At 39.0% G+C, this 24,891-nt stretch overlaps 1 protein-coding gene across 2 annotated transcripts in view; it reads left to right on the top strand.

Moving 5' to 3' along the window:
• The window catches only part of LOC124163886 (vasoactive intestinal polypeptide receptor 2-like), a 116,024-nt gene that overhangs the window by 81,511 nt on the left and 9,622 nt on the right, over positions 1-24,891 (top strand). For both annotated transcript variants that reach the window (XM_046540994.1, XM_046540995.1), the window contains exons 3-12: positions 9,688-9,882; positions 12,715-12,809; positions 13,457-13,622; positions 14,861-15,020; positions 15,515-15,645; positions 16,621-16,712; positions 18,079-18,223; positions 20,286-20,557; positions 21,313-21,668; positions 22,911-23,098. In XM_046540994.1, the coding sequence (XP_046396950.1) occupies positions 9,688-9,882; positions 12,715-12,809; positions 13,457-13,622; positions 14,861-15,020; positions 15,515-15,645; positions 16,621-16,712; positions 18,079-18,223; positions 20,286-20,557; positions 21,313-21,668; positions 22,911-23,098 (1,800 nt within the window). The remainder of the gene's footprint in view (positions 1-9,687; positions 9,883-12,714; positions 12,810-13,456; positions 13,623-14,860; positions 15,021-15,514; positions 15,646-16,620; positions 16,713-18,078; positions 18,224-20,285; positions 20,558-21,312; positions 21,669-22,910; positions 23,099-24,891) is intronic.

Raw genomic sequence — 24,891 nt, 5'->3', positions numbered from 1 at the left:
TTTTGTCAAAATGCAGCTTCATACATTTATGATTGACCTCGGATTTAATTTGAGGTATATTCAACAGCAACTTGGAAATCGTATAATCAGTCAAGACATTAATTAGTAGTATATAAAATGCGAAACCTGTCGATCAACACAACATTTTTGAGAGATTTGCACCATATGTCGGAAGGTCCATCAGATACAATGATTTTGAGTACTGGACAGATATTTTTCAAGGGTGATAATTGCTTGGTTTGATTGCATACCCACCTCATTTACCGGTGCGGCATATTAGATTTATAACTAAACTGGTCTTCCTGCCCAGAAAACAAACCACGCAGCGGGACGTAAAGTAGGGGCTTTTTGCATCTGATGTCGCAATCTTAGTCGCACGGTACGCATTTCCAATCATCGTATCGGCGGCGAGGCTTTGATCTGAGCGTGCTCTAAATATTAATATGATAAGCAATCCTAAAAAAAACTGTTAACGTATTTCAAAAGGCTGAGCAGCAGAGGAGGCTGAAATCACTTCACGATCACTCTGATGACAGATTTTAGAGTAAACTTATAAAATAAGGTTGCGCATATTAATTGCGGAGGCTTTTAGGGTGGTAAGAGTGTCAACGGGATAGATTTCAGAGTTCAGGACGCGGCCGTGCTGGACGATTAAATACAGGGTTATCATGAAAGAATGGAGTGGTTTCAGTTATTCATAAGAAGACAGTAAGGATAAGGTGGAAGAGATTTTTCAGAGGCTTGAGATCCCTGCTTGGGTACCTTAAGGAGGGCACTTCAAGTGCAGCACACCGTCCGTCGGATGGGACGTTAAGCCGTAGTCCCCATGGCGCCCTTTGTTAGGAGTAGACTTATGTCGAGGCCTGGCTTCTCTCTTGTCGAGCGACAAGGGGCGCACATACTGAAATGTATTATTTTGTAAAAAAAACTGTTAAGAGACGGAAAATAAAAAAACATAAACTCTAAGTCATACCGTTTCCATTTCAATTATGTTCAAACCCGCGCTATTCTTTAATGAAAACCCTGAATTTTACTTTTAAAAACTGTTTCTTGGATGTGAAAAACATGAGAGAATTTTGGCCCATAAGCTTTGTAACTTTCTATAAGAGAGGATGCCACATGGTCTATTCGTTAAAATAAATTGTTCTTGCAATTAGTACTCCAAAGCGAGCTCATTGCGTTAAAAAAATCCACCTGATAAGTTTAGTGTACTGATTATTCTCCTTGTAGTACGTTTTAAGAGGTTAAAATTAATAATTCGAGAAAATTTAAAACAAGCTGCCACATCCTGGGCTATAACAGTATCTCAACCACTTTAGCATGGGGAAGGTGGGGACTAAGAAAATGTCTTATTCTTTTTCCGCATGAAGAGTAGTAATGCGAGTAAACTATGTTAAATGAGGAGAGGACCATAAAGTACAAAGGAAACCAACAACAAGACTATAGATTCATGATTTCAGTATTTTTTCTCAAATATTATTTGTAAACAACGAGTAGCCCATTGAACTCAAAGATTTTACATGGTAGCATTTTGGTATAATCAATTGAATGAGATAACAAAAGGCCTGAAAATATAATTTTATTTAGCCCAAGTGTGTGCGGGGTTGCCTTGTGTACGGGGCAAGTTTTCACAACATATGGGTCGCGCTTACAAATTTTAAATTGGGTTTTACGTAAAACGCATATGCAAATTCTTGCGCATCTATTGTAAACGATGAGAATTCGTCATATCAAGCCTATAAATAAAGTAATCAAACTCTCATGTAGGCCTACAAATGGTGTAAATGTGTTAAGGTGACATGTAATTTTGCCAACTATTATTTAAAAGAAATTTTAACGATACATGTTAACAATTTCATGCAAAAAAAAGATCAATAACAATAAATAATTTTAATAACTGCCATGAGCGTATTTGAGCAGTTTTCACAGGGTTCGTTAAAAATTAATTTAGCTACACAAGACCACTACGACGTCAGACTATGTAAACGTGCCCCCCGGGAAGTATGTTAACGTGCCCCTCGTCCTCTTTCCTCCTCGAGTCAAACTAGCAAGATGATTATAAATTTTTCAGCAAGCTTCAATCAATCAATCACAATGATTAAGTAACAATGATTCTAATGCACATAAAGTAAACGTTTCTTAAGTCATGACTAGCTTTCTGACCCCGATAAATACAATAAAATATTTGCTTTCTTGGCTGAAAAATGGAAATATTCTCCTCAAGCTAAATGCCTTCCGAGTAGGGTGCTGCTGAAGTTGTGAAAAGGCCTGAAAGAGAAAGACAATAGAATAGTTTGACTTGTGATGCACTTTACCACACGGTTTTTGAACAATGATCAACATGTGTAAACATGCCCCGGAAACCCCTACTAAGTTTTCATAACATAAACGTCGGCTACTAGGCTCTGTGGATAAATGGGAACTTCCCCTGACTCTCTTTCACTGATACTTTTGAAAATGCAAAACGGGCCTTCCAGTCTTCTATAATTTTGGAATTATTTTAATAGAGGGTCTGAACGGAGAAATAATTTTACTTCCCTAAACACGACTAAATGGTCATCCAAAATTGGAAATTTCTCTTCAAATTCAAATGTTATCCACCAGAAAGGTATGAGCCTAAGGTCAACGCAAAATGAATCATGAATAAGGTATTATTATGCTTCTCACTCTAGCAATTTCTTAGCTACCACAATAACTGCATCAGTGCTTTTTGTAATTGAAGTAAAAGATTATATACTTAGATGTGCTCGGCAATATAATGAATAGATTTTCTAGCACAACTCTACTCTAATATTCTCTTATTGTAACATTGCCATTTTACCGTAGTTTATTCAGAATGACTTCGGAAATTAAGTGCTCGTATCAATGCCTATTTAAATAAATATCAGTGCATAGAATTTTAAATAGGTTATCACCTCGTTAAGTTGATTTTTCTCTTCCGATTCTTTCGATATTTGAGGCTGTTTAAATAAGTCATGGCCAGCATAAGACCTCACATCTAACTTGATTCTTGCGATAACGATAACCGCCGAAGGGTAGATGGAGCACTCTATTAATCATTTTCACGCAATATCAATCTATTTTCAGGGATTTTTAAGTTTCAAAACCGTTGTCGACACAATTCTGTTGCACTCGGCGAAAAAAATGCTCCCGATAATGAATCGAGTTGACCGGAAGTTTTGAATTGCGACGTGAACATAAGAAATAGATTCCGAATACAGGCTCGGCTTTAGGGGAACGAGGTCAAGCAATGAGGGACGCATATTGGAAACAGGTTGATTTGAAGAAATGGTTTTACGGAAATTGTCGCTCTTAAATTCGTGACAACTGCAAACTATCGCTATTTCCCAAGGAATAAATGCATATGCCTGTAAATGCACATACCTGTAAATTGTGGAAGGTTACACGGGATTTCCACCGGGTCAGGTTCTCCAACTCCATCTCGGCCGACGTTTCGATGGGCGAGTTGTCCATCGTCTTCAGGGCATGTCGAGTCTATAAAATCGTCCTCCTTATATATGGAAGACGGCGGTATCAACCGGGGCAGGTGTTGGGTGATACCGCCGTCTTCTATATATAAGGAGGACGATTTTCTAGACTCGACATGCCCTGAAGACGATGGACACCTCGCCCATCGAAACGTCGGCCGAGATGGAGTTGGAGAACCTGACCCGGTGGAAATCCCGTGTAACCTTCCACAATTCTATACGCCGGGAAAGCCTACGATCATTCTATACCTGTAAATATCTGGAGGGGGCACCACTGGTTTCGAGCGTGGAGCGAATTGTGGCCGGAATGGGGGTGCTTGGGTAGGAGTACAAGCCACGCCCACTTTGACCAAAACATTGACAATCCCATAAGGATCAATGCTTACTATTTGGTGAAATATTTTGCTATAACTCGTTAATACATCAAAATAACCTATGGAACCCAAAATGTAAACATATTTTTCTTACTTCATTTGTAGGCTTCGCGAAGTTATGACTCAAACATCTTTTCCCAGGGGAAAATTATTATCAATCACCATGGTAACGTTCTACAACCATCTCAACTGAAAATAAAATTTTACGAGAGTAAACTGGCCATTTACCTGCACTTATACTGATATTTAATTTTATTATAGCCAACGAAAATCTAACAATTACAGTAATATAGTATATTTTCAAAGATATCCCCACCAGTGAAGTGGCTAACAGACACCGGATTTATACATTAACAGAAGTATCGCGAATGATGGTAAAAATCCTATGAAAATCACCAGCGAAATACTAATGATTATGGTAGCATTTTTCACTTAATTTGGTTCATTTTCAGAACAAAACTTCGCCACCTCAAAATATCAGTCGGAGACCAAGTCCAAAAATTGTCAAATCAAGATGGGGGAACTTTGACCACGCTAAAAACTCGAAAACAGCGCCTTCAGATATTCACAACCTCCTTGCTATTGCCCAGCACTGAAATGATTATACTCAGGCGAGGAAACGTAGCGCTATGGAACTATTACTACAAAGTAGGTCGTGAGCAAACAACGTCCGTTCTACTCATACGGTGCACAATGCGGAAAACCGGCAGAGGATTCGGGAATTTGCGTGGGAGTACAAGGTGACAGCTCGAACAATTTTGTTTTCATCGACGCACAGTGGGCGAATAAAATTGAAAAAAATTGTGAAATGACGTCTTGCGAGATGAGTTTCTGAAACTTTGCAACAATATTTAAAAAATGCTTGTTAATAAAATGTAAATTCGCCTTTGTCAATTTACAGACATGACGAAACTACGCAAAACGAACGGCATGATTTCGTTTTAATTTATTTCCACGCGTCTGAAAACAGCAATACTTAGCCTTTACTTCGGGATTTTTGATAACATCCTAACTATCTAACGTGCACAAACATCCATGTAAGGGTAACTTACCTAGGCGGGACTCGAACCCGCGACCTTTAGTTTGGCAGGCGAAGACTTTACGCCGCCACCGAGGGCGGCGATTTCAAATTTTTCTTGAATAATTTTTAGATTAATTAGCTTCTGACGCTGTTTGAATATTTCAATGGGAAAAGAGAGATAATATGATATGCACTTTTTTTAATACATAAAGATATTATAGAACGAATTTTATAGATACCATTGATTCATTCGGAGATTACTAAGTGATATGCGGACGTTCTATTATATTAATGACTAGCTGACCCGGCGAACTTCGTACCGCCTAACAATCAATGAACTTACAGTTTACTTACACCATTTATAAATCAAGAGCGGCTGCATCGTTTTTAATCATGTTTAATTTATTATAATAAAATAAGGATACAAATTCAATAAAACTACGTAAATGAGAACCAAAATTGCTTGTCAGAAAGACATTTTCTTTATCGAATCTACATAGGGTGATCCGGAGCACGTTTACGCGGATTTTTTTCAACAAATTTTCTTACGTTTTAGCTTAAGAAATTTTGGGCATTGTGGTTTAATAAAGCAGTTCATGAAATAAAAATTATACGCATTCAGTTGTTGGCTATTTGCGTTATTAGCTGTAAAAAAATGTTTTTAGGTCCAAGTCTGTTGCATACACTTGGCCCATTCAGGGGGCAGGTTGACACGACCCCAGACCGACGCTTGACTGATGCTCAAAATCGTGCAAGAAAAGCCCCTATGAAGCAGCATTCGCATTAAATGACTTAAGGCGCGCCAGTTTTAGTATCTCTGTTTGGAAAAAATGCACTGCGTAAACGTACTGCATGCGTAAACGTACTGCATGCGTAAACGCACCACGGTGAGCCCTACACATTCGGGTTTAATGTCTTGCGTCAAGCACCTTCTGAGAAACAACAGTTTTTGTTTTGTTATCAGGCGCAAGATGAAGCGGATGAAGCTAAATAAATATAGCGAAGCAAAGCAGTGACGCAGCGAGGGGAGGTTTTGGGGGATAAACCCCCCCCCCTAAGAGCTTAGAGAATTTATTTATGAAAGATTATGTTATTAATATTAGGGGGACGGATGACTAACAAACAAAACATATTTAACTATTCACACAGCCACAAAACCCACTATTTTGAACCATTTATCTTAAAAAATGTCTGGGGGAAGTGCCCCCACACTTCCCGCTTACCTTAGCGAGTTTTCTATACCCTACAGACCCGTGGTATTAGCTGCACCAAAAACCCCCTATCCTAGCTACGCACTTGAAGCGAAGGAAGAAATACAGAGGATGGTTTATCGACTCCTGAACATAGCACGCTAAATTGACCATGAGAAAATCATGGGTTTTCATTAGCACATGAGCACAAACAACCCAAAAACTGAAAAAATGACCATGCGATTTTTTAATCGTTATCACGAATGCAACACGAATTGTAAATTGAATACGTTTAAGCTCAAAAGGGCATATGAGTTGAGATCATGGAATCTACGGAATGAGGACTTCCTAACCTTTGAATTTTCCTTTGAGTAAAGTTGCGTGAATCACATTCATCACCAATTTTTTTTAATGACCAAACACGTTCCGTTGGATAGTTATGGTTGGTTTAGGCTTCGAAAGATCATGAGCACAGAAACTACATTTTTCTGTAAATCGTGCCTTGGTAAGCCAGGTACGTCCAAGGACTTAAAATATTCAGATAGATAGTTGGTGATTTCGTCTTCGTTTGTTACACATTTAAAAGATTCGAATCCATGCAGAGTACGAACTATTTGAATTTACCTCGTTTTAGTCATCCACATCTTCGTTCTTGCTCGCTAAATCAACCATCTTTGATTCTTTTGGTGATCAATCATATTCTGGAACTCTTTGTTGATGAGCTCACTGAAACTAATTTGCAATCATTCCAAGGAAATCAGTTAAAACTACTCGTTTCCTCGACAGGAACACGGACATTACCGTTTGTCAACAATTGCTTGGAGATTTGTTTACAAACACGGTAGTGAAGTGTCAACTCGATCTGGGCTGGGCTTACAATCAGCTCGAATTAAATTTTTTAAATGTAATTTCAATTTAATTAATATTTTGAATATATTTAGTAATTAAAATGTTATATTAAACACCTACATTTCTTAGATAACAGTGAGTGTTTGTAATTTAATATGAACTTTATATAATAGCAATAAAGCTCAAATTGATTCTACGTTTTAGTTAGAAAACGTTTGTATGTGAAAAAGAAAAGGGCTGTTTTTAGGGTTTTTCCGGCAATTATTCGATTTTTTCTCGCCGTAAGAACCATCCTTGGACTTCAACGAACATTTTAAAAAAAGAATTGGCCAAATTGGTCCAGGCGTTGTTGAGTTATGCGCTTACCAACACATTTTGCGATTCATTTTTATATATAAGATAACACTGAGGAACGACCATTTTGCTGTCTTAGATCTGAGACTTGTTTTTGACTAACTTTTGCCCTCTGACTAAGAAAATAACCTCAATTTTTATCTATCATGTCAACTTTTTGAGCATCAGGATAACCTATTTTTGTCTCGTATGCTATACAAAATTTACATATGAAGGACTTAAAAGGGAAATCTTAAGTTATGCTCCGCTCAAACAGAACGAGTCAATTTCTACGACGGTAATGCACAGTAAATGCAAGTTAAAATTGCTATCAATCAAACAGTGACTTTCTAACCAAGCGAAAATTATAAACATTAAGGTAAAAATTTTATCTTCTAGCTTCACTCTAGGGGGCTAAATTTGTGGAAATTTATCTGTGACAATCGATTTGTGAGAAACTCAAATCTCATACCAAATCATTCAACTCATACTGGTAAAATCCCTTACGAACGGATTCGTCTTCGAATTCAATACATTCGTCTTTGGGGTCACTCCGATCTTCACCAGATACAAATTCCTGTATTTGCAAAGATATGAAACGAAATACTTTGAAAACTAGCACTGGAATTTCAGCTAGATTTTAAGCACTGGGCATATAGATGATAAATAACTAGGTTACTCTCTTTCACAGTTTATTTTCTTAGACTTGTTTTTGCTATTAAAAAGCAACAACATGAGTGACCTTTGGGTTCTCGCCAAATCATAGGTAAACCAAATAGAAATGTATCGTATTCCCTTTCTCCAGGTCCGCCAACGCCTGACACATTGCTTGTTCATTTTGTGAGGGTCCCACCTTAAAATAGGCAAAACAGGCTTGTATGATGGCGTCAAATGACAAACGAGTGCATTGCTGTTTGTCATTTGACGCCGACTAGCACAGAAAACAGGTAATTCGAAGATCCAAGCGTGATGGAGTGGCATTTTTTCCATATTTGACGGCAAAAATTCAAGGCAGGAAATTTTTCAGTTCGAATATGGATGAAAATAAAAACTACACACTGCTAACATTGTAAAAAGAAAAGCACTCGAAATCCACGCCAGAATCTAGCCTAGGAGCACCTATACTCTGACCCTTCACATTTTGATAGGGTTACATTTCATAATGCATACCAATAACTACGATGAAATGAAAATACACAACCCTGGTAACTTTTCACTGGAAAATTATTTATTGGTACGACGCGTTTCGACGCTGAGGCGTCATTCTCAAGTACACTGTTTATTATTCAGGCAATCAAATAAATACCCAAATTCTAGCAGGGGGGAGGGAGAAGGGCTATGCAGGGGGGGGGGGATTCGGGGTGGAGTAGGAGGATGGGTGAGGGAATGGTTGGGTTGCGTGACTAAGCTTAACCTAGGAGAGGCAGATAAGGTTCCTTGGCCGGGGAAAAGGGTCGGTTTGGAGCGGGGTAAACTGCGAAGGTTAAGTGCAGTGGTAATGAGAGGAAGACGATGCCATTAAGAACATGTCCCAAACTCAAATTCCTTTCAATCTCCAACTCTTCCAGGACGTCCATCTTTCTCCCCTTCTTGACTTTTTGTAAAATGTCCGGCGAATGAACTAACGATGAATTTAACTTTCACCAATATTCAAACTAAATTTATAGGTGATCTATTAAGAGGCATAGTTTACCGTTGCGTGTGAATTGACAACAAAATATAGGTGTATGCAACTTGCTCAACAGCTTGCAACTTGAAGCTTCCTATTGAGCAAATTTCAGACTATGCGCCCGAGTGTCAATATAATATCTCCTGCATAACCAGACAACAATGTACCCATTGCTGGCCTCCAACGGATTCAGTCACCCAGCAACAGTCACACAAGGTTAATGTCAGCCAATTGGAGAGCAATTATGCTTGTGACCGACGCTAAATCAAGCAGACACTGGTCACAATAAAATTAGGAATAGTTAAAAAAAACTTGACGTGGCAGAAGAAAATTCAATGCATTTGTCTTTGGGGTCACATCGCTCTTCACCAGATTCGAATTCCTGTATCTGCAAAGAGATGAAATAGGATACTTTGAAAACTCGCACTGGAATTTCAACTAGATGAAGCACGGTACGATGGTGATTAACTATGATACTCTATTTCTCATCTGATTTTCTAGTAGAGTATAGACTTTTTTCTACTTAAAAGCAACAATATGAGTGATCTTGGGGCTCTCACCAAATCAAAGGTATACATAATGGATATGTATCGAACTGCAGTTTATAAATTAGGATGCTTATTTTAGTCTAATCCAGCTCAAAAATTGAAGTCAACGGAAAAAAAATTGTTCCCCATTACAATTGGTAACTTGAGAATATGATATTCACACATGCACTAATATTCTTCATTAACAAACTCCTTTGTTTTACCCTTTGGTACAGGCTAACGCGTCCCGGAGGTGCTTGGAGAGCGGGGAGTGGTTCTGGGTGAGCGGAGGGGGAGCAGACGAGGAGGGTGCGGCCATCCGCACCACCTGGACCAACTTCTCGCAGTGCACGCCCGTCCCCTACGCCACCATGCAGATCCAATTCCCAGAGATGGCGGACGGAAGCACCATGGCAGACACCATCATGGCGGTAAAAAAAAATTTTCCTCTACCACATTCAATATCTCATCACCTGATATAGATCGATTCGGAGTTCATCCGATGAAAATTCATGCTGAATGAAGATAAACAACCTTTGTAAATAACGTCGCTAACGACGACACTAGAGAATGACGCCATAGCCTCGAAACGCGTCGCAACTAATAAAAATCTGCGAAAATGTACGATGGTTGTATTTCTTCATCTCATCATATATATGCCCGTTCGTCCCTAATAAGATTTTTACATTTATAAAAAAATGCCCATTGTAGATTGTTATATTAAGCGGTATTGAATTAATTTATCAGCATGGCGAATGAAGTAGAGCAAATAATATTTATTATTTCTATCAGAAGAATAAACAACTTAAAATAACTAGATACCGGAAACTAAGGAAACTTTCGTCCTTTCCAGGTAACTTAGGCCCCGAGACATAAAAAGATTCATAGTTCTGTATTTCACCATTTGGATAGAATTATCGACTTAGTTCTTGCATCAGTCGACAATTAGCATCACTGGCTTCACTCCCGAATAAAGGTCTGCAAAGGGCCCCTAATAAAATGCATTTACAGGTTAAAATCAAGGAATACTTGAAAACAGTGTACTGAGATATATTTTGCGAGGGCTATCTTTGCTTTAACTCATGGTTTAGCACTAGATTTGTATGTTTTTAAAAATTAGATTGGACCATAGTTACCCCAATTTACGGTAAATTAGGCCCAAATTTAAAAAAAAATCCTGGTTGTCAAAATACTTAAAGGTTCAGAAACAGCCTTAAATTGAAGAGGCATGATCTGTTAATAATTTTGACCACCTAATGTAGATTGCTTATTAATTATAAAGTTAAATAAGTTTTTTTGTTTTCAAGAAATCATGAAAAGTTCGACCAAATTTATCCCATTTGACGGTGCTGGATTTTGTAAACCCATTTAAATAAGCGGTGGCTGAGAACACATTTTTTGGCGAACAATAGAATCTTCGGTTATATTATTCGTCGTGTAAACCACTCGTATACATCGCGCCTCACCGAATCACTAAAATCCCGAAATTAAGACGAAAGACATGAACGAAGTGCGCTCGGGAGAACAAACGAGGCACCCAAGTCGCGGCGCCGAGTTCATTTGTTTTTCGCACACTTTATGGCCCCACCCTTTTTGACGAGCAGGAGGACACACTTTTTCTCAAATTACCTCATTTCCGGCAACAAACATCATCTGCGACCCACTCTCATTTTCAGAGCGCCGATCGCCAACTTTCATCGTCAAGTATTCTTTTCGCAATGTTTACAGCCGCGGCTACCCTTTCATTACCCGAGGGCATTAGAGTGATATTGGAAAAGAAGGGTGGATGACTCCGTAGTCATGGAGAGCTAATTGATTGGCAAACACCGAAAAGGCAACTGTATATTCCTACGCACAAAAAAACGACCCTGGACTTTTCTTTTACTCCCTCCTTCGACATAAAGAAATTCATTCATTTATTTATTTATTTAAAAAAGCCAATATGACCTTTACATAGCATATTATTTTTATGATCTGCAGCTTTCACTAATAAACAGTAAAAAGAATAAAAAATTAGGATGCAGGAGAAGACTTTCGAAGCTGCACATCTAAGTAACAGATCGCGCGTTTGAAATATAATACTAACCAAAGTGTTATCAATAAAACTAAATCATCTATCACTTACTGAAACGGATAAAGATCACCGCAAAAAAGATAACGCGAGTAGCGTACACAATGACGTCGACTTGGGCTAGAGCGAGACTTGCGCGTTTAATTGTAAGTTACTACGACAGATGCTTAAAAACAAAATATCGCAGTTACAACGGAAAAAAGCAAATGAAATATCCAAGCATAAGAGATACGTGAGAATTTCCTAAGGTTTGTAACAAAGTATACTTAAATTTCAGCTCACAATTTCTCATTAATCATTGAGAAATCAAAATGTAAAATTGCAATCTGTCGCAAAATCCTTTCCCTGATTGGTTGAATCAAAGTTTCCGCTTGCGATGCATCCATAACCATCGCTTCTTTCTGCGCTAATATTTTATTCAATTCCGTTAATAGAGCGAATCAAAATCGTCCGCGTGCACAATCGATTTTTACATCTACAACTACACATTACCATATTTCCAGGTCCGACGGAAACGATAAATTATGAGAGATATTTTGCTGAACGGATATGTATGGGAATTCATTTTTCCCCGAACAATAAAGGACTTTCATATATGCTAGGCGTAATTTCATAAGAGAAGTTCCTTTTTATTTGTTAACGGCTAGAATGCTTGCACTCCCCGCCACACGCCTTACGAGGCGGCTTGCGGGGTAGTGTGTAGATGTAAAAGTCTATCTTAATAAAGCACAGCCTTATACACACGCATCTTGACGTGAATGCCGAGAGGAATACGAATGATTTTCAACCGACTCTTCGAATTTAAGAAAAAGAGCCACAATTTAATTTTTTATCAGTCATTATAGTTTCATAAACAGATAAACAGAGTTATATATATTGAACAGGTAAAGAAGGATGTGAAAGAGAAGAAATGCGTAGGCGTGAAAAGAATGGCTGATGGGAGAATTGAGTGGAGAGCTGCGTCAAACCATTCTTTGGATTGTTGACCACCAGTGACCGGTGATGATGTAGATGATAATACATTTTAAGTCTCAAACAGTCTTCTTTGCTACATAACAGCATCCATGTGTGCTTATTTACGGAATGCTTTGTATGAGTGGAGCACTCGAATTATAGGGGCTAAGCGTACCGGTATGTATGTACTGTAATTGAGATGACTAGCGAATTAATTTTTTTCTCACCTTATTTTCAGAACTGGGTGCCAGTGGTGAAAAATATGTCAAGATTCGGATACGGCGTGTCATTCATCTCTCTAGTTGTGGCCTTCATCATAATGTCCAGCATCAAGTGAGTTAACTTTCTCCAGTCAAATTCCTCAAATTTGAGGATTCAAATGCTACATATACATAAACCATGTTCAGGGTGGGCGCTTATATGTCAACCTGAAATTTCCTTACTTTTTCAGACTACTTTCGTCATGTACTAGATTACTTGATAGTAAGAAGTTTATGAAATATTTATCTATACGGGGAATAAAAATGTCATTAATTATAGGAAAAGGATAACCAACAAACATTATAAGTATATACACGACATGAAAATGAATTTTTTTACAGTAACAAGGTACGGGGAATGTTGGAAATGGGATTTCCTAATATCACAGATGTACCTTTAAGAGGATGATTAAAAAAAACAGCACTTGAATTTTGCATAAAATATGATTTTCAGGCTTTTCTGTCATTATTTCCTGACAGTCTTGATAACTTTTCAGATCGGGTGATATTGCATTAGTCATATAATATCACTCCGAGAAAACCGGAAAGTAATTTAAACTGTAAAATGGGGTTTAGAAATGTGGACACACTGAACACTACATTTCGTGAATAAAGACAATAGGCATTCAAAATTTATTTAGTTTTACAGTTTTACCTGCTGCTTAGAGCAAATTTTGTGAATGGTTTCCCTCTGACTAATACTAATCTCACTGACAATAGGAAACTACGATGTCCTCGCAACATCCTCCACATGCACTTGTTCGCTTCCTTCATCATGAGGGCCTTCATGTCCCTTCTCAAGGACTCGCTGTTCATTGATGGAATTGGACTCTCTTACGACGTCGTCCAGCAGAACGGAGAGGCATTCGTCTACTCACAGGGACAGGTGAGACATCTATCTTACGCATGAGGTACTACTGTACTCGAAAAAAGCCTTGACACCCGAGTTTAAAGTGTTTGACTGGATAAAAAATCGATCGATTGCGATGCAAGAAACTGTAAATGACAAGTAAATTATTTATACGTTTCCTGAGTATATTCACTAATTCAAAATCGCATAAACAATTTGTTATCCCGCTTTGCATGAAAAAACACTATTTCTGTCATTTCAAGGCATAGAGTAAATTTAAAAGTGCTTTAGACTCATCACAAACGACATCAAATTCACTGAAAGGCGCTAACCCTTGATTACAAGCAAATTTTATATCATTGGGGGTTCGTTTGGTAAGTTTTACTACTAAAAATGGGCGCGGATGAAATTGTTTCCCATCTTACAGGATCGCATATCAAAATGCCTTCTCTAATCGTTCAAAATTCATTGTCCCATAAAAAAACACTAGCATGCAAGGCATAAAAGAACACTAAACTAAAACCAACCTATATACTTTCAAGGATAGACATAAATGTCTCGATTAATGAAATTAATGGTGTCACTCGCCAGGACGACGCATTGCATGCTTACATTTTTCCATTGTTATAACCCTGCATGGATTTACTATACAATTGGATTTACTATATGATTGGAGTTACTTTACGATTGGATTTACTATACGATTGGACTTACTATACATATAAATTTAATGTGGCTAAGTTTTGACTTTACATGTATGTGCGCGCTGTGGCGTAACTAGGAATACGCTTCGGGGGGGATGGAGGGTCCTGGGGGTCGACCCCCGCCCCTAGTCCGGGAATATTTTGAAAAATGACATGCCTGGAAATACATTTTACATCATCATGGCACTTAAAATTTAACTTTAAGCAGATATAGTTATTATATGCCAAAACTAGACAAAAGTTTTCAAACTTTTTTTCCTCTGAGACTTTGAGACTCTGAGACTTTCTCTGAGACTCTGAGTTCTATTCCCTCATCCCCCCCATAGTTATGCCACTGTGTGCGCGTATCGTACGTAATTATGCGTAAAATCTTTACGACCGTGTGGTGTGCTTGTGGGGATCATCTTTGCATGCTGCATGCCGGTGATCAGTGACACCCTGCCAAACACCCTAGAGGTGGCTCGCAGGGTGTCATGTAGATTTAGAAGGATAAATTCGATCGCCTTTTATTAAATATGGTAAAATAAACTGCTTATTCAATAATTGCATGACTCTGATTGACCTTTACAGCATAGTTGGGAGTGTAAGATGGTGATTAGTCTGTGGCAATTCTTCATTATGGCAAACTACTCGTGGGTTCTGATGGAAGGCCTATACCTGCACAACTTGATATTTATGGCGCTGTTCTCGGATACAAGCTCCATCACATTCTACGTCATACTGGGATGGGGTAAGAGACGCATATTTGCGGTGAAATGAAAATTGCAGACAAGAAATTCCAAAATCATCTAGCACAAAGGAGTTGAAGGAATATGGTGCAACTTGGTGGTGGAACTTTGCAATATGGTGTTTTATTCCTTCCGACCGTGGTTTCGTTAATGATTAACATAATTTAGTTTTAAATCTTATTCTGAACTTGATACAACTTCATAATGTTACTCCTTAACGAAATCATGGTCGTAAAAGAATGAAACACCAAGTTTTAATTCTTCAATTCCTACGATGAAGGATTTCCACTAATTCACGCCGGCTATTATTACTCATCTAGCCCGGTTCATTATCCATAAAAACAAAAAATTCATGGGCAGCAATCAACAGCCTTATTCTTTAATCTTTGAGAATACATAAACACAAAATAATGATAGTAACACCCCGGTGAATAACGCTTCAGTCCAATGAATTTTTTACGTCGTATTCTAATGATTCCTCTCACCTCTTTTCCAGGATTTCCCGTTCTGGTGGTCGTCCCGTGGATTGTTTTGCGAGCCGTCTTAGAAGACACATTGTGCTGGACTACGAACCTGAATCCATTGTTTTTCCTCGTCATTAGGATTCCGATCATTGCCACAATACTGGTGAGCATTCACGCATTTCTTCCCGCATTTCACTAGGACCTAATGGATTAAAATTGGACAATTAATCGCGCAGTTAAAACAACACAATTGATAAAAACAAGATCTCTCAGACAACTTACTCACCCTGATTTGAAAAAAAATCGGATTTTTTTTATTTCATGTTTTTAACGTAATGAAGTAATTATAATAAAAAAGAAACTCATAACCAAATAACCAATTTTGCCATTAACCTTTTTTTAGGCACTTCAATCAATTTCAATCACAAATCAATTTCAATCAATTTCAATCACAAAAATCAATTTCTTGGAAGTCTACGATACCAATTCATAGTCCAAATATCGATTTGTATGAGCTGAATTTTATTTTTTGTAAATCAGTTGACACACATCAAAATATACATAAAAGTGATAGAAATCGATCAACACTGAGTGGACGATACACGCAATGAAGTTACATCAGCACAGACTATTCGTAATTTTCAGTTAAAAACTTTACCTCTGTACTGGTCTTTTGATGCCTGAACGCAAACCTGCGTAGCAATGGAAAATCATTCCTGGGAAAATTACCTAAATTAGACAGCCTGTAGAAAATCGTGAATGAAATAAAATCAGATTTCAAAGTATGTGTTGATTTCAAGTAGACTAATGCGTATATTTATTAATGTTCAGACATTAAATAAGACATGAAATACCTCGCATTTACATCTCCTCCGCTTTTGTTCAAATTTTACTCACTAAATTTTTGAGTGGCAAACTTTCCATTCTATTGGCTGTTTATTACCGCGAAATTTGAGAGTACATCTTTTCTTTTGGTATTACAACTATAATAAACTATACAATAAACATAATTTTGCATTGCCTTAATTCAATTCCACTCAGGCCCTTGCATTCAGTGCCGTCGTAAAAGATATTTTATAACAGATTCACAGGCGTCATCAAGGTCTATTTTTATAGCATTCAAATATCACTTTTTCAGATCAACTTTGTCCTGTTTTTGAACATAATCAGAGTGGTATTCCTGAAGCTGCAGTCGTCGATATCTGAAGAGACCAGGAAATACAAATTCAGGTAACCGAAAAATATTCATTCTCGTAATGCCAATACACTCATTGACATGAACATCGCCTGGCATTTGTATAAAAAATCACGACGAATACGTTCGAAAGTCTGTATGCAAATCATTCGAACTACAGCTAAATAAAAAGACTCACTCATCTCTCAACGCTCAACGATTTGAGTATGCGATTACATAAGCTATGTTCGCAGAATAACTAAATATATTTAGAAAACGGAAAATGAATCAAACAATTACGAAAAATAAAAGAATCATAAAAACTTGTCACTTTAAAAATAAACTACCTCTGTATAAATTTTAACTTGATGATAATACGTCACGCTAAAATGGCAGTGTGTTTCAAGAATATTGGGTAAAATATTATTCATTAAATACATAAAATTTAAGAAAATATTTGCCAACAAAATTAATCATTCAACCATTGGGAGATCCACATATGAACACAGGCGTACTTTTTCTATGATAAACTTCCGCAGTGAAGTACTTCTTGGAGCATCAAGTCGATAAAAATAATTTTCCTTCCGCAAATATATATCGATTCTATCTTTTACCTTAAAAATACCTTAAGAGGATACATAGCTCCCTCTGCATTATTCCCGTCGTATTATTATGTCATCTACTTCGGAACGCATTTTTACTTAATTACATGGCCATAACCTCTAAGAATAAATTCTCCGACATTAAAAATACATGCCACCACTGTTTAAAAAGATTTAGCAATGTAAATTTTTAAGGTTGGAATATCACTTGCTTGGGTCGTTTATTTTACAAATTCTGAAATTTTGAGCGGGGGTGCCACATTTTTTCTTTCTTCAATAATCCTACTTATGTGCAAAAGAAGGAAAAAAGTATTATAGTCGAGGCGAATTCAAAAGATTAAAAATGTTAGAAAACGTAAATGCAAGAGCTTAGCGCTTGAGAAATCTAAGGTCGGATTTTCCTGGTCTTTGGAAGCTGAGACATGATACTGTAACGAAACGTAAAAATTGATTGCATGATTAAGAACAGAGCATGAAAACTAGCCTTCTTCTGGAACTTTCTTAACATCCCATTTCACTGCAAGAAGATTTCTTGCTCGAAAGAAACGATGTGGTTTCATGGACAGTAAAATATTTAAAGACAAATAGATAAAGGTAAATTTATCCGCGAGAGACAAATTTTGACAGAAACAGTGCTAGAACGCAGCAGAGAGGGCTCAGGCTCACCCCCCTCGAACTTTTCAGCTCCCCTCGACAAGTATCTACTCTAAACCACTAAAAACTTCAAAACAACTTAAGATCAGCTGAGCGGGAATCTTTCGCCCTATTCAGATTTTTTATGACAAAAACGTTTTTGAAATGATTGTTTGGACTTTTTCAGGCGTTGGGCGAAATCTACTCTGGTATTAGTACCATTGTTTGGAGTCCATTACACCGTGTTCCTGGGCATGTCTTACTCAATGAAAGTGAACCCAGTGATTGAAATTATTTGGCTGTTCTGCGACCAGTTCTTCGCATCGCTCCAGGTATGTACGACTCTCTAGCGTTTTTCCCATGCCAACTATAAATGAAATAACTGTTAAAAGTAATATTTAAGTAAAAGAAATATTTAAGAAAGAATACGCATAGATTCTATCATCACCAGTTACAATAAATAAAGACAAAAAGGTGAGGAACGGCCTTTTAAGGAGGATTATGAATGCAACAAATAAAATTTAGTGATTTAAATATCAACAAAACAAAATTGAAATAAGTCCCACGAGCAAAGGGTTTAAAGAAAAGAGTAAACAAAGCTGACAAACTATTTAAATTATACATACAGCATTAAAACATCAATAGAAAATACAGGTCCTATCATCAAATTTCATCAAACATCTATCAAAACTGTGTAAGTACTCGAAGACAGGTGAATTGCAGCAGAAAATATTGCCAAGCAGAGATATTTCCGACCTTAAAAACAGCCGTTGTCTGGAGAAAAACCAAAACACGAAACGTGGCGGTTCTCTATCTCCTCCCTACTCTTCCTCAACGGGGGCGTGCGGCGGGCACTATTGAGGCAGAGTTTAGGCACGAAGGAATCGAGATACGACAAATCGGTTGAAATTTTTGCCCAAACAAAGGACTCTAAAATATCATGTTTACAAAAGAAAACGTTTTATCCTGGTCGAAAAACTCAAAATTCAAAATAACTTAACAATAAAATTTCTCAGGCACGGCTATCCTACGTCGCACGAACCTGAAATTATTTTCTCACCATTTCGCACCTGAAACTTTTTATAATTATTTTCCCTCCATTTTGCACATTCTAGACTACGAATTTTTAAATCTGATCATTTTGAAAAAATAAGCACCAGCCTACTCCCCCATGCCTGCATGGTCTTTTGGAAAGATTTTTTTTAGGGCTCAGTTATCTGCTGAGCGTCTAAGAGCCGAGGCCCCGATTGAGGCCCTAGCTTTTCGGTCGGCCATTCATTTGGCGGTGCTTACGAGACATCGGAGATGGATCCTTTCTCTTTTCCCTCCCACGTAGTAAAATAAGTATAACGGAAAAGAGTAAACATTTTTAAGAAGTGCGTATAAAACTCGGTGAGATATTATTTCAGTGGCATTTAATGCGGAATAAGAGTAAAACTATCTTTTTCACAAAGAGCTAACTATCACGAGCACCGGAATACACTCTAAAAAGTTGTCAGCGTCCTCCATAACGGTAAGGCGATCGTGAAGAAAGTGCAGAATGCATTTCCTTGCTAGGCTAAAGAGAAAAGTACAGTGAGTCGAGGGTCCAGACTCAATACATTATTGACTCATTCCTGGTGTCCACGGTGACATTGATAAGCCATAGGATGGAGAGAGGTTTTCTAATATTTCTCAGCCTTGACCAAAACGCGAAAAAAAACTTAGAGATGGAAACTTAGGCACAAGTTTCATTAGATCTTGGCACACAGAGAGGGAGAGATTCCTCGTTTGGGCGAACATACATTATAAGGAAGGCTACATTAAACGAAAAAATAATGGGTTTCCATTGCATGCGAATGCATGCGATTTAACAGCAAATCCACTAGAGTTCATTTCAAACATCTTTGCGACTGAGAGGCAGGCCCAAGTGCTGTTGGCGGGTGAGGGCGGAGGGCACGTGATTTCTTGAAAACCAACCAAAATGCGATAGGTGGAGCCTAGATTCAGGGAAATTCAGTCTCTTTCAGTCCTCCGTTGTGTACGCTTCGTGATTCAGCTAGCTGCGTTGCCAAGTGGGAGTTGGGTTTCAGAAATAGTCTTTCGTTTCCATTCACTGACAAAACCTTTTGAGAAAACATGGCAACGCCCGCCTCTCTCTCACTATCCCCATCCCACACTCCTCGTGTCGCTGGTCCCACCTCCTGCCGCGACGCCGCTCGAAGCATTCCGAGCTTGCACGAATGGGGCAGTCGCAAAGATATTTGAAAAGGACCATAGTAAAGGCAACCCCTATACCAAATAAGCGTCCTCCACCGAAGCAAACTTCGGGCTACGTGCCTGCGCTTAACATTTTTTAAGGTGACCAATGGGATACATGGGCAGTTTTGTACTTCCATATCTTTTGAACAACAGGGCGTGTTCATAGCCGTGCTCTACTGCTTTATGAATGGGGAGGTTCGCGCCGAGCTGACCAGGAAGTGGTTCAATCGAGGACGACGAAGCAGCAGTAACAGTCCGAAGAGCAAGTCGCAGAGCAAGCGAGATGCATCGGACGCGTCGTCTTCTGGAGCAGCTGGAGGGAGCTACAAGGCCCCCTACAACAACAACAACAGCGGAGCAGGAGGCGTGCTCTCCGTGATAACATCGCAGCAACAACAGGTCGAGAGCCGGTCACCAGAAGCTAGGTACGCTCACACAACCAAATTTCCATTCATTCAAATGTACCCCACACTGCAGTTTACTTGTATAAAGCCTGAATCACACCATCATTTTTCCCTTCCCTCGGAGTGATAGCTGCAAGATAAGTTTAGGGACCAAACCAGTGACCAATAAGGGACTAAACCAGGGAATAAGGGACCAAAAGAGTGATCCGCTAGACCCATCATTTTCTGAATCACGTGATCATTCCCACTGTCCCTTTTTTCAACGCTTTTTCCGTCACTTTCCGTATTTACGTCTGTTATTCAACTTAAAGCCAAATATGCCGTTACAATCGCAACGTTAGCAGCCGTTCGTTATCATCGGTCGGAAGACAGTACCAGCGATGTTTTCAGCAGGGATGGCAAGTGAAACGAAACGAAAGTGTGTCATTTCGACCCGGAGGGAAACGAAAATACGACGCCTGGGTTTAGTTTCGTTCACGCACGAAACTAAAATCACCAAGGAGTTTAGTTTTCACCCGGGACGAAACTTTACTCCCGGGAACGAAACTAAATTAATCGAAACTCCGCTGCTCAAGTTTCGATCCCAGAACTTGAGTGGAGGGGGATAAGTGGGAATATTTTCGGCCCATTTCATGTCAGAATGTGAAGAGGTTAACATATTGAGCTTAAAACTCGAATGGCCAGTTTACGTTCACCGTTTTACTGTAAATGGTGAAAACATGAGTGACTAACCAGCTTGTTGGAACGCTTAAAGTGAGCTTCTATTTTACCAACAGGTGCAAGAAGGTGGGCTTCGATTGTTGCGAACGTGGGGAAGTGGGCCTGGAGGACGATGGCAGCGCCGCCACCGGCGGTGTTGGTTCTGGAGGTGGCGAGGTGAGGTTGCAGTCTATCAGCATGACGCACTTTCCGCGCTTCGGCCGCCAGATGTCAGCGCCGGCGGGGTCAGGCAGTAGCCGGCTGTCGCTTAGGGGTGGCTGGGGTTCGCCGCGTGGCGGAGGTACCATAGCGAGGGCCCTGGCTCGCAGTGAGTTCGTCCAAGGCACGAAGAGGATGGCCAAGAAGTGGAGCGAAAGTATGAGCCAGTTTGCTGCGACCGGGGCAACATTTGGCGCCGGATCGTCATCTTCAGGTGAGTCAAATAGGGCTCGGATCAAATGGGACATTGAGGAGTGCACTTCAGGGGACTATGTACAGGAGACACCAGTCCGTCCCCTTGAGACTTAATTTTGGCCACCTTCTGGGACAAATTTTAATCGAATATTACGTACACTTTTTGGCTTGATTCGGTTGAGGTCAATATTTAAATATGACTTAATTAATCACTTAATAATCAATTAATTTTTTTTTAATGGTGCAGCCACGAATATGTCAGCAGTGGGTTCTCCTCCTGTATATCCCCTTTCATTTTCTTCATTCTTTACTTTCCTCCCTCCTTTGCAATTACTTTAAGCTCTTCCTCATTACTTTTATCTCTTCCTTATTACTTTTTCTTTTGTCCCTTACTTTCTTTGCTTCCCGATCTCTCCGATGGACGGGTATATCAATAGCTCTCTTTACGGTTGGAGTAAGAGCTTGACAGTGGCGGCAACAAGTTGAAACCGCGGCCGTTTTAAATAAAAAATATAAATGAAATTCGCACAAATTTTTCGATTAATTTATTTATACCTGCAATTCAATCGGATTTCTGCAAATTCCGCTGAGCGGTGGTCAAAAGATTCATTCATTTAATCGAAATATTCACCGAAAATATTCAAAGCCGTGAGGAATTGGATTGAAAATTTATGCATTTGATGGATCACATATTAATGAAAATAAATTTCGGTTTCAAGGCCCATTTATAGTTTGTTTCCCCCGAGATTCGGATCGCTCTGCCCGTCAGCGACTGGAGTGAAGACTTCTGTTAACTAATTTACATTCGCGTTGGGTTCGAAAACATCTAGAGGCCGTCTAGAGAATTCCCTACAGTAATATTCGTGGCAGCACCATTTATACCGTTAGCATCGGGAAACTAATATGGATTTATGATCTATAGGAAGGAAGAAGTATCCTGAAAAAGTTTTTATCACAACTTCCCATTATTTTTCTTCTTCCAAGTATTCACTCACACCCTCTTTACAAATACCCAAAGTTTTATCGGGTAAGGAAGGCCACGTGTACACAGCCAAGGGCAGCTGGCGAGGTAAAGCCCTCACTAGCTACATTAGAGGTTGGGTGCTCGAACCTCTAACTGTTTAGCTTTTTTTACCATCTGGTACATGAAATCTTTCCGCTATTTTCCAACATATTAACTGAAATGGAGGACTGAAAGTTCCATTGACATGAATATGAGAGTTTTGAACATAAAATTAAAAGTAATTAAATGAATTTTCAGGGGGAGCAGACTCATCCTCGTGCACCACAGACTGCTCGGTAGGGGATGACGAAGACGACGAGTCGCAGGTGGCGGCTTCGGCGGTGGACGAGCGAACTAGGTTCCTACCTTCCAGGGAAGACACAATGTCGGCCCCTGAGGCGCCAACGCACGAGCAACAGCGACACCACCAGCTGCATCGCAGCCTCGTGAGTACTCGATGACAGTTAGATTATTTTCAGCTTCCCTGAATTTTCATAATAATTGCAAAATGTTAACCGTGATGGCTACACCCTCCAATACCGCGCGCAAAAGATTGCTTCGAAACATCGAACAATCGTGTCGAACCTCAACAGAGAAAATACCAAAGAAAGACGGGCCTGATGATTCAAGACTTCAGTAGATCTGAAGGCAACAACTGAAACTTTGACGAATATTGTCCATATGTATGTATGGATGCGGAGAAAGACCCATGAATAGTCAGTTTATCCAACTCGACGGAAGGCTTCACGTGCAAGAAAATTGCCAGTTTTATCCTGAAGAGATGCAACCAGCTCGCCAATTATGAAAATATGGTTGCTCGATGTAATAACTACGCCTTCATGGCGAGGATAAGATTCTATTAGAAATGAAATTAAGGTTGCAAACCCTTGCATTAGACCAATACTAAACACCTATTGCCAAAAGTTTAGATTGACCAGAACTGAAGGGAGAGAGGAAATAAATATACTCTCCCTCACGTGTTTTGGAATAACCCAGACCTTCACTCTGAATTATGTTAGCAAAGCCCACCTACTCTTACCAAGTTAAGCCCACGACTAAAAGTCAAGTCAAGGATATTTGGCAGACAGTAAGAATAGGGTGGTATCCTATTTTTTTATTGCCTAAATCGAAGCAGAGTTCCCATCTGGCTGGTAGCGCTTCGCTTAAATAAGGATTATTAATACCTGATCAAACGAAGGAAACTTTCCGACCTTAGGTAATTTTATTAGGTAATTATTAACACATGTTTCCCTGAGCTCTGTGCCTCATGCATGCATTGGTAATCTCAGACGATGTAAAATTCCTATCTACTCGTAGTAGGCCCCTGTGACGTCACGTGGAGTGGCATCGCATGGGCTCCAATCTGGCCTTTTTCAAATGCTGTTAAAATTGACCATTGCCATTCGTCTAAACTGGGATTTGTAAACCCAAATAATTTGTATATTATGAATACACTAATGGTGGGTAACAAATTGCAATCAATGCCTTTCGTTTTCTTTGATGAAGGAAACTACCCTATTATGTTAGCAAAGCCCACCTACTCTTACCAAGTTAATCCTACGACTAAAAGTCAAGTCAAGGATATTTGGCAGAAAGTAAGAATTCCAAATCCGATACTGAGATATGTATCATCATTCTTAAACCAGCTCCCTAAGGGTGAGGTGGTTTAAGAATGGTGGTGTCTGTGGAGCACTACCTAAACTGGTTTCTTCCCTGACCGGCAGTGATCAGCCAGAGGCTTTCACGCTGCTGATTACGTTTTTTCAGCATAAAAGCAGTTATTTTAGTGTTCTCCGCTAGTTCTTCTCGTAATTGAATTTTGTGAAGTAGTTAGACTAGCAAACTGGAGTAGTGACGTAGTGCAGTGAATCAGACAGGTCTTAAGGCTGTTGTTGTGCCTGCCATGTAACGAGGAAAAAGAAAATTAGTCGCTGACCATCTAATTTGTTTTCTCTATCTCTAATTTTAAATGTTTCTTTTCCATTATTCAAGTGCCTTACTCTTTAAGCTTAATTTTAACTGTTCAGATTCATAATCTACCCTAAAACTACAATTGTTCACTTTACAATTAGTTTCGTAGTTCGTGCTTACTTATATGTAATTATATTATCACGCTTTTGTGGTTATGTAGTATTTTAGAATTTTAAATAATCAAATAAACAACCAAATAAGGCACTGCTTTCATATATTTTCAACAACACCACAACAGAACACAATTCAGCAAATTAGGTATACCTAC

This window comes from Ischnura elegans, chromosome 8, assembly GCF_921293095.1.
Source record: "Ischnura elegans chromosome 8, ioIscEleg1.1, whole genome shotgun sequence".
Taxonomy (NCBI): domain Eukaryota; kingdom Metazoa; phylum Arthropoda; class Insecta; order Odonata; family Coenagrionidae; genus Ischnura; species Ischnura elegans.
This window is presented reverse-complemented; position numbering and strand designations above follow the sequence as displayed.